This window comes from Grammomys surdaster, unplaced genomic scaffold (genome assembly GCF_004785775.1).
Source record: "Grammomys surdaster isolate TR1022 unplaced genomic scaffold, NIH_TR_1.0 946, whole genome shotgun sequence".
Taxonomy (NCBI): Eukaryota; Metazoa; Chordata; class Mammalia; order Rodentia; family Muridae; genus Grammomys; species Grammomys surdaster.
This window is the reverse complement of record NW_021605365.1, coordinates 146,017-157,101: the sequence shown is the minus strand read 5'-3', so window position 1 is coordinate 157,101 and position 11,085 is coordinate 146,017. Positions and strand designations below refer to the sequence as shown.

At 48.1% G+C, this 11,085-nt stretch overlaps 1 protein-coding gene across 1 annotated transcript in view; it reads left to right on the top strand.

Annotated features, from left to right (window-relative positions):
* Dpysl5 (dihydropyrimidinase like 5) overlaps positions 1 to 10,354 on the top strand; it is a 43,133-nt gene extending 32,779 nt beyond the window's left edge. The window contains exons 8-12 of the mRNA XM_028782935.1: positions 2,783 to 2,924; positions 5,361 to 5,503; positions 5,983 to 6,190; positions 7,700 to 7,868; positions 10,228 to 10,354. Of these exons, the coding sequence (XP_028638768.1) occupies positions 2,783 to 2,924; positions 5,361 to 5,503; positions 5,983 to 6,190; positions 7,700 to 7,868; positions 10,228 to 10,313 (748 nt within the window). The 3' untranslated portion in view covers positions 10,314 to 10,354. The remainder of the gene's footprint in view (positions 1 to 2,782; positions 2,925 to 5,360; positions 5,504 to 5,982; positions 6,191 to 7,699; positions 7,869 to 10,227) is intronic.
* Positions 10,355 to 11,085: the final 731 nt, after the last annotated feature.

The window sequence follows — 11,085 nt, the reverse complement described above, 5'->3', positions numbered from 1 at the left end:
TTTGGTGGGAAAACAGGCTAGACAACCCGTGTCTCACACAGAGCTTGAGCATAGGGTAAACCTGTGGGGACAGTGTACAGAAGCACCTCTTCACCCCTGGAAGTCTGTTTTCAGATCCTGACCTGAAGTTTTGTTTTCTGAAAGGCAAGAGGCACACATAAATAAGTAAGCTATACTGGTCCAGGCGTGGTCTTGCCCATTCCTGACCTGTCATTGCCTAGCTCCAGTCTCTCCTTAAAAGACAGTCTGGTAAGTTGTCAGATCTGTGTGAAGTCTCTTGGCAGAGACACATTTTTTCTCTTTGTCACCAAGCTTCCATCTGTTCCCTCAACACAAAGCTTCCTGGGGAAACGCTAATTGAATGGAGGTGCCTGAGTGACCCCATAAATAAATGGGAGAGATTGCAAAAGGCATCTGATGGCAGCTTTGGGTGTCCACATACATGCATGTGCACCCACATACATGCAAACATGCACAGCACCCATACACGCTTGTTTTTAAAATACCATAAGGAAGACTTGATCAAATTCAGAGTCTCTCTTGAAACCCTGCAAAGCCACAAGCTAATTTGTCAAAGGAACAAAAACACACTAAGTGTCCAGTCCATCCGGACACGAGTAGACAGGAAAAGGAAGCGTTATTCATTGAATAATTTAAGTCTTTATATATAGCCTGGTTTTCTACTTTAATTATTTAAATAAATTCTCATGTAAGAATTATGATTTCATATGGTAGAGAGATTGTCTTAGTTCCTTTTTAATCAGTGAACATTGTAAATATATGCTATTTACAGGAGTCGAGGCACAACTTAACTATTTATATAGGAATTTGTAATTACTATAATTTTCTCCTAAGACGTGTGATTGGTATAATTTATGTGATATAGAATGCTGACTGGAAAACATCAGTTACCTTATTCTATAAGAGAATCTGAGAGTCAGGAGAGATGGCTCAGCAGTTAAGAGCACGGGCTGCTCTCCCAGAGTACCCAGGTTCAATGCCCAGCACCCACACAGCAGCTCACAACTGTCTGTAACGCCAAGATCTGACACCCTCACCCAGACATACATACAGGCAAGACACCAATGCAAATAAAAAAAAGTAAACCTTAAAAATTATAAAAATAATAATAAAAAGAGAATCCGGGTTGCTGACCCGTCGTTACTTTCTGGTATAATTTCTGGTTGATTTCTGGTTAAGCGTGAATAAAAAGTACAATTCATATCTGTCCTTTATTTTAAAATCTGGCTTCCTGGGCAGGTGAGATGGCTCAGCAGGTAAAAGACAATTGTCCCCAAACCTAACAACCTAAGTTTCATCCCCAGAACCCACATGTTAGAAGGAAGAACTGACTCCTGAAAACTGTCCTCCAATCTCTATGTTCATGCCGTGTGTGGTATATGCGCATGCGCATGTATGTGCACATGCGATACACACACGTACAAATAAACAGATAACAATTAATAAAAATTTACGACCATTTGTTCTCACCAGATTAGTGGCACCTGCTTCTGAAGCAGTTGGGTGCTCAGGTAAAAGGTCAGGGTTGAGCCCAGGTCTCAGGGTCTCTCGCCTGCAGCCCATTATCCTGTGTTGGAATCTCCTCTGGTCTGAGCATCACCTGGGGGTCTCTTAAGAAGAGAATGAACCCTGAGATTCCATCATTTCTCATGGCTTCTGCAGGTTCAGAGAGGGTAGAGAGCTTCAGAGGAGCCACAGAACACTCTTGTTCTGTGGATGTCTCTTCTGTCTCTGCAGCCCAGGGCAACGTCAGCCCTGCCACACAAGTTGCTGAGTCATCACGCTATGGATTTACCAGGGCCATTAGTCTTTGGCAAGAACCTTAACTGATGGGCCTGCCAGGTCCCAGGAGAGCCGGGCTTCTGTGTAACAGCCTGACTGAAAACTGTTCAGGAGCCTCAAAATCTGACTCCACACCACACCACAGGTGCTGTTCTGATCTCAGGACCAACACTGGGCAGTTCCACCAGTGTCCCTGGTTCCACGAGATCTCCTTGCTGCAGCCAGAGGTCCCTGTTAGGCTTGCTTTGCCCTAATGACATTCTCATCTCGGAAGCTTCTAGTATAGAAACCTCTGAACATGGGTGGTCAGTCTGCCTCCATCTTTGGCAAAGAGCAGGCCACAATATGCCTCTTTCACCGCCCTTTCCTGGTTCTGTATCTGCCTGAGGTCCTGGTCAAGCCTTAGCCATTTGTAGCCCTTAACCCTCTGAAGACCTTGTCATAAATGCTAACTGGAGACAATTCCATCAGCTTCCAGACAGTGACTGTTAAATCTTGGCACTCTTTCTCTTGAGTGTTGTGGCTCCAAGTCACTTAGCAAGTTTAGCATTGAACTTGGAAAAGCTCTGTCATACACCTACTATGTACGTCCTGCTGGGACAGGGTGGGTCAGGGAGCTGGTAAAAACAAGATGGCATGTGTGCCCTTGACATTAAGACCACCTCTACCATCTCAGCCCAATGAACCCCCCCTCAATGGCGGGCAAGTTGGCCACCACCCACTATCCTAGCCATCACCAACTCAAGCATTTGCTGAGTCTCCTGGAACACTGCTCAGCACGTGTGCCAATTCTGTGGGTAGATAAATCGTTCATTTAAATGAAAGCAACAAACCATAGGTCACCCAGCAAATAAGCAGCAAAACCAAGTTGGAAATGGGTTCTGTAGGTTCCCAAATGCAAGCTCCCTCCCCTCAACATGTCCTCATCCTCAGAGGCATCTGCCTCCTGTCCCCTCACTGGTCATTTCTCTCTCCCCAGTGATACTCTGAACATTGTGGCATCTGATCACCGGCCATTCACCACAAAGCAGAAAGCCATGGGCAAGGAAGACTTCACTAAGATCCCACACGGTGTGAGCGGTGTACAGGATCGAATGAGCGTCGTCTGGGAGAGGGGAGTGGTAGGTCTGCAGTGTTGCCTATGCAAGAACTCAGCAAATCCTGTGCTTAGGAGGTGCATTAGGGTTCTGTGGTGGGACAGAACTGATCGAATGGACATGTAGAAAGGGGATCCCTAAGAGTGGCTGATAGGCTGATCAGACAATCTCTGTCTCTCCCAAAAGAAAGTCCAAGAATCCAATAGTAGTTCAGTCCGTGAGAGTAGATGTCTGAGCTGGTCTTTAGTTTATGTTGGAATCCCAAAGAAATAGGCTTTAATATCAGTGAAGGAATACTTCAGCAACAGTGTATATGAACTTGCCAGGGAAAGTGAGGACAAGCAGAGAGCAAAAGCTTCCTTTTGTGTCACACACACACACACACACACAAACACACACACACACACACGCTTCATGCATGTTAGGTTGGAAGACTCATCTTAAGTCTGGATCCTTTGTGGTTGGAAGGTCCATCCTAAATCCGAGCCACACTTTCTGGTAGCAGTATATATTTAGTATACACACACACATATTATACACACATTATACACACACACACATATTATACACACACACATATTACACACACACACAGTCTTCCAACCTTGTATGATCTAGTTAAGAAAAATCCCTCACCGCTGCTTGGGTTTTAGTTCATTCCAGTCCAGTTGACAAACAAGAATAGCCATTGCAGCCATTGCAAGAGAGCTGACCCAATCACAGTTCCTGTTTTAGGCAAAAGGTCAGTAGTGTCAGAGGTCACACTTAGCTAGCACAGCATCACCTCACACATACATGGGGAGAAAGGCTGATTCCATAATATTACCTGTTATTGGAATGCTAAAAGTTCAGAAAAAAAATAAGAAAAAAACCTTACAATTTGGTCCCTAGAAATTCAGCATTCTGGTATATGCCTTCCTGGTTCAGTGTATGAAGACATGTTAGGCCTTGAATGTTCAGTGGTCTTCCTGCTTCATCCTCCCGAGGGCCAGGGTTTTTGGGTGTAAGGTGTAAGCCACTGTGCCTGGCTGCCATACATTATTTTAGTGACTAGAATCTTGTTTTTTTTCTTCATAATTTAAGTCATTTTGAGTGTCTTCTTAGAGCACTAAAAAGTTGTGATCTTTTTAAAACACAGTGTTTGATACGTGCGATCTAGCCCAGCCTTCATCCATGCTAGGCTGGGGTGCCGCCTCTGCCTACGTCCCTAGTCTCAAATGTCTTCTTTTAATTGCTACGTAATGTTCCCTCCAGTGGAATTGCTATATTTAGTTATTCCTTTGAAACTCTTGGCTATTTCCAGTTTTCACACTTCAGATGATGCTGTGAAGAAGTCCTTGTTTAAGAATGTCACCATTTCTAATTACTTCCTTAGAACAGATTTCTAGAAGGGGATTTTTGGGTCAAGAGATATGAATATAATATGCTGGGTATATTTTATCTAATTGAATTTCAAAAAAGAGAGGGGCTGGGATTTCATTTGAATACCACCTGTTCTGCCCATGAAGAGTAGGGGGTTTTTGTTGTTTGCTTTTTGTTCTGTTTTGTTTTGGTCTTGATCTATCATGGAATACACGGAGCACTCAGTACAATTGCAGAGACTTGAAGTACTGAAAACTAAGCCACCTGCTCAGGGAGAGGCCAAGAGGTAGCTCAGGACATGTCCCTTGAGAAAGGGACACAGCTGCCTGGCACAGTACAGGTAGCTCTTTCAGAACACAGAATATACAGTAGTGTTTCCCATCTATCCACAGTTTCAGGTGGTCCACAGTCCACAAAATATTAAATGGAAAACTCTAAATATCATTCATACATTTGGAGAAGTTGTTTGTTTTTTTTTAAGGTGGGTTTCACGCCATGGGCTGGCCATGGAATCCAGGACTTAAACTCAACAGTCATACCTCAGCTCCCCAGAGCTAAGATTACAGGCATGAGCGACCAAGCCTTATACTGTATTAAATAAGTTTGTTAAGTTATTCTGTTGTATTAGATGTTGTTAGCCTCCTGCTGTACGAGTTAACTTGGTGATAGGTGTGCACTTATAGGGAACAAGCGTAGTGTGTATAGAGCTCAGCTCTCTGTGGTTCCAGGCATCCTGTGGGAGCCTGGGAAGAAATCCAACAAACAAGGGGATGTACACTCTTGCACATGAAGGGCAGCCTCTTAGTCATCCCACGTGGGCGCACAAGTGGAGCTGCTCTTAAGAGGTGCTTTTGCCCCAGGCAGGCAGCCTTTGGCACAAGTCACCAGGGTGGCTGGCTGGCTGGGGAAGAAAGGAGCAAGCAGGTTTCCAAGCTCTGCCAGTCAACTCACATGAGACGAGACAGTGAGCATAGCACTGCTCACCTTAGGACCACAGATGCGACCCTCTGAGATAAAAGAGCACAGGCTGGGTTGCAGGTGCCTGGAGAAGCCACACACTCAGAGCCGTACTGATCCGGTACTTCTGCCACATTCCAGGTTGGAGGAAAGATGGATGAGAACCGTTTTGTAGCCGTCACCAGTTCTAACGCAGCCAAGATTCTCAACCTGTATCCTCGCAAGGGCCGCATCATCCCGGGAGCTGATGCTGATGTGGTAGTGTGGGATCCAGAAGCCACCAGGTAAAGCTTGCCACTAGTCTCCTGGGATTAGGGGGATTTGGGGTTTTGAAGAACTTGTATTTACAGAACTGCAAAGATGAATAACCTTTGCCCCACTTCAAATTTAGAGAAAAGTGGTAGTGGCATGTAGATGACCATGTTCTTCTCATGCTCATGTGGTCTGTCCATCCCTGTGCATACCCATGTCCAATGTCCCTGTCCCTTCTTCTAAGGACAGCAGTTAGACGGGGGAAATACATACTTATATAACCTCCTTTCGCATTAATTCTCTAAAGGCTTTATGTCCAAATATGGCCCCATATTTGAGATGCTGAGATGCTCAGGGTAAAGATTTCGACACAAGGGTTTTCAGGGGATGGATTGAGCCCATATCAGACAGCTCTGGGTACCACTCCTTCCTGTTGGGCAGCACCTCTCCGTCATGATGTGCTGTCTTTACATGTGCTCAGAAGATCTTGTTCTACCCTCATTCCCACCAGGACCATCTCAGCCAGCACCCAGGTGCAGGGTGGAGACTTCAATCTGTATGAGAACATGCGCTGTCACGGTGTACCACTGGTCACCATCAGCCGGGGACGTGTCGTGTATGAGAATGGTGTCTTCATGTGTGCGGAGGGCACCGGCAAGTTCTGTCCCCTGCGGTCTTTCCCAGACATTGTCTATAAGAAGCTGGTACAGAGAGAGAAGGTAAGGGGGTTAGGAAGGAAGATGTGTGGGAGGAGGTCAAGGCCCTTGTTGGGAGGCATCTTCACTCCCCCACTTTAACTCTCAGACATTGTCATCTTGTATATTATTTTTGCATCAATATGACCAGGATACCTTAAGAGGGGAAAAGTTTCAGAAACTTTAAAGTGACAGGGCAGCTCATGATGATGGAAGTATGTGGAGTGACTGTTCACATGCACCAGATGGGGAAGAAGCCAGAAGCCAGAACGAGAGGCCAGCCATGCCCCGTCTAAGATTCCAGGGCCCCAGCCAGGGAATAAGCATTCAAAATATGAGCCTATGGGGAGACATTTCAGATTCAAGCCATAACACACAGTTTCCTATGGATGCTCTCTATTACCCTCTAGCAGAAGAGTGTGAGGCAGGGACAGTAGGGAAGGTGGAACTGGAAAATGCTGGTTTCCACTTCTCATTTTGTATACATCTATGATGGTGGTGGTGGTGGTGGTGGTGTGTGTGTGCGTGCGCGCGTGCGTGTGCGCGCGCACGCACACACACACATCTGAGTAAGGGTGTTCATAGAAACCAGAAATTTCAGATGCCTCTGGAGCTAGAGTTATAGGTGGTTGTGAGCCACTTCACGTGGGTACTGGGTACTGGACTCAGGGCCTCTCTCTGCAAGAGCAGTCCACGCTTTCAACCTCTGAGCCATCTCTACAGTCTCAATATATAAAGTTTAAGTGTGCAAGCAGATAGGAAACCTGGGGAGTGTGTCTGTGACCAGTGAGGTCCTCCTGATACATAGGCCTATTGCTCAGTTCCTTTCCATCTTGCTAATGCCAAGGGGCCTCCATGCCTGTTGTTTCTCTCAAAAAGACTGTAGGCAGACAGCATGCAACATTGTAATTGAGATTCCATCCCAAAGGATACAGTTCTCAATGCTGCTGCTGCTACTCCCTCAGCCTCCTGCACATGCTCCAACACACTTCCCCCTCCCCTCACAGTAGCACTTTTAATTGCCATAACTGACTAAGGCCAGGACAGCTCTAAGCGACAGAGCAGAGGTTGGAACCTTGGCACTCTGGTTTGTGCGGTATAACTCTTAGCCCTTTAGTATTGCTTCTGGCAGTGGCCCATGTCCAAATAAAGTATATCTAGCCTAAGTTTTCCCTGGGTTGTCAGACCACAGGAAAAGGTCTGACCTGATGGGATCCTGGCAATTGTCAGGACACCATTATATGTATCAGGATGCTCACCATGGAGAAGTTCTTCAACCATTACCCTGCCAAACTTCCCTGGAAGGATTCCACCCATGTCGGGGCCGAGACCAAGGCACTTCCTGCATATGGGCACTTACACATGCATGCACATGCTAAGCTTACGTAGAATCGAGAAAGGCATTCTTCAGTGCTTGGACTATGGAAACAAGAAGCCTGTGTGTCTTGGGTCCTGTGCAGAGTGGCTGCTATCGGCGGAGGATGCTTCAGCTGTGCGCTTAGCTCTGACAAGCCTGTCTTTTCTCTTCACTAGACCTTAAAAGTGAGGGGAGTGGACCGCACTCCCTACCTAGGAGATGTCGCTGTTGTTGTCCACCCTGGGAAAAAGGAGATGGGAACACCACTGGCAGACACGCCCACACGGCCAGTCACCCGGCACGGGGGCATGAGGGACCTTCATGAATCCAGTTTCAGCCTCTCTGGTAAGGGTGAGGGTGTGGTGGGAGCTGGCAGACAGGATAAAGGCCCAGGCGGTGGACTACAGCCTACAGGTCCTTTGTAGTGCTGCGAGACCCACTGTGCGTGAGATGCACAGTGTGTGCTGTTAGAGACATACAGGCTGAAGGGCTTGGGAGAGCCAGGCTTGCTCACCAGCCGCTAGACAGGCCACAGGCCATTAGACACTCTCCCTGGTGATGTTTTTGTCCCTTGAAACCCCTTGAGAACATTGCACACAGGGTATCCCACAGATGTCCAGGGCTCAGAAGGACAGCCCTCCCTGCTGTCATTGTCCCCTCCCTTCCCAGCCTCACTGAAGCCCGTCACCCTCATTCCTTATTTCTACCCTCCAACCTTCACACATCACCTGCATCTTTTCTCCGCTTTCTCTTTTTGTTTTTTTTTTTTTAAGCAGGAATTTTATGATAAGCATTTCAATGACTTGAAGTAAAATGTTTCTTTCTTTTAGCTCTGACCCCCAGTTTCTCTCCCCATCTCCGTGCCTGGGCTCTTGTCTATCTACAGAATGCCTAGGTCTCTCTGTCATGTCCTGAACCTGGGTTTATTTTTGGGTTTTTTGTTTTTTGGTTTGTTGGGTTTTTTTTTGTTTTGGTTTGGTTTTTTGGTTTTTTCAAGACAGGGTTTCTCTGTATAGTCCTGGCTGTCCTGGAACTCACTCTGTAGACCAGTCTGGTCTCCAACTCAGAAATCCGCCTGCCTCTGCCTCCCAAGTGCTGGGATTAAAGGCGTGCGCCACCACCGCCCGGCCTGACCCTGTTTTTAATATCATGCCCTCCCAGTGACTGTAACACTAAGCCTGTGTCCCTTTAGACGTTGCCTGTCTATGCAACTATACCTCACATACCTCACATGTCCCTGGTGGGGAACATTGCCTCATAAATGGAGAGCAGACAGATGCCATGAGGTCTGTTAGTCCTTCACGAAGCTTTGCTGGGAACCATCTTGGAAGGGCAGTGGCCCAGCCTCCCTGACCCCAGGACTATCCAGAGAGAATCTACTCTGCAAGGCCTGTCTCTACTTGGGAAAAAAAAAGGCAGGATGAACAAGAGCATAGATTCCTAAGGGATAGAGAATGAGGACCACACACAAACCATACCGGGATGAGAGGCGGAGAACCCACCTCTGAAGCCCCGCCTACTGAGGTCCTGCCTACTGAGGTCCCTATATTCCCAGCTTTGTGCTGACAGCAGCTTGTGCCAGGGACCTGTGGTTTCCACTGGAGGTGCTGGTGGCCTGTGGAGAGGAGTCCTCCAAAACATGCTCCCAAAGGGCTAGTCCCATGAGTAGTGGGACGTAACTGCTGGGTGGTGTTTCTGGAGCACTGTCCAAACACACTGAAGCTTTGCCAGTCTGGGCTGTGGATTCCTAGGACCTGAGCACACAGCCTGCAAAAGCTGACCCCCACGAGAAATGATGAGACCCTGGAGCTATGGGCCCTAACTAGCCAGTGGCCTCTTCGTCCCCAATACAAGAGCCATGACTTGATAGTGGCTCCTTCAGACACAGCAGACCTCAAGTTGTCTGCCCCAAATCTTACTCTGTTGACAATGGGGGACACTGGTGATATCCCACTTGGATCTCTGGGACACTAAACCCTCCCTTCTTAGTCTTAGAATCCCAAGGTGTGAGCCTTTGGTTATATGGGTCTTTCACTTTCTAAAACAGTTACTGGTTTCTTGTTTTATTCTCGGGTCTACTCACTGAGACCTGTGTCTGAAGGTCTGTGTGATAACTGGCTAGTCCCTTGGTCTGATAGTACAAGAGAGACTGAATATGCTATCCATGTGAGTGAGTGAGGAGGCTCGTAACATTGACTCAGAGTCAGAAAACCAGGGTTCAAACCCAGGCTCTTCAAAGCCTTTATACTGTAAAACGTGGAAACCATATAATATCCCAAATCCCTGGTTTTCTCATCCAGATAATGGAATAGAGGCATAAGGATTACACCTGGGATTGGGGTAATGGCTCAGTCAGTAAAGCACTTGCCTTGCAAGCCCTGAGTTCATGGGCTGGAGAGATGGCTCAGCAGTAAGAGCATGTACTGCTCATCCAGAGGACCTGGGTTCAGTCCCCAGTTTCCCAGCATTCACTGCCTAGCATCTAGAAGCTCCAGGGAATCCAACAGCTCCTTGGGCACATGCATAGCTCCAGGCTTGTTTTAAAATAGGTGGGCAGCATCCTCTGGCCTCCACGTACACATTAAGGGAGAGGAGAAAGAACATAGTCCCAGAAGGTTTAACTCAGCCCTGGGGCCCAGGTGCCAGGGGCCTTTTAGCCCAGGCAGCATCGGCCTGATTGACCCTCCCTGCTTCCTTCCTGCAGGTTCTCAGATTGATGACCACGTTCCAAAGCGGGCCTCAGCTCGGATCCTTGCGCCCCCTGGAGGCAGGTCGAGCGGTATTTGGTAAAGGCTCTGACCAGACCCCCCCAACAAGTGAGGATGCTCCACCACCACCTGCCTGCACACTTTCCGGCCACAGCTGCAGTGGGTGGGAGAGGTTGGGCAGGGCAGCGCACCACCAGTGGGGGCTCCAGGAACCTGGGAGCTCTCTCCTTGTCTGAACATGATTCACGGGGCTTTGATCCAGCCCTAATAAGGCACTTTGAGCTGTCCCTCCTGCCCTGCTCCTTCCTTCCTTGGCCCTGGGGTTTCTCTGGGCCCCAGAAGCCCACACTATGCACAGCACCCAATGCATAGCACCTGGCCCTACCCCTCCTCTCACCGTGACCTCCTGTGCTGGCTCTGGGAAGGCCCAAACTTTAGTGCTCTGCCCTGCTGCCCACCCAGACAAGTGTCCAGAGCACTTTAGCAGATGTGTTTTATAAGTAAGGGCCTTCCCCCTTCACCCCTTAGGCCCCATGGTGACATTTTCCCAAGTCAGACAGAGTGTCAACTCCCCAGCCATGCCCAAGGTGTCCCATCTCTCCTGACTCACCCCAGCTATACTCGTGTGGGTGTAGTCAGGACACACCGGGTGTGGCTGTGCTTGGGACACCCTGTGCCCTTTGCTAGCCTCATTCATTGCCTGCCCTTACCCTCTGGGAGTCCCTGCCCCCAGAAGGGTAGCTGGGTGGGCATGCGGCTGGTGCCAGGCGCGTGTAAATGGTTTTGTTTTGCACGTTTGGTTTGCGCAGTGGTTTGGTTTGACTTGTTTGTGCACCCTGTGGAAAATAATGGTG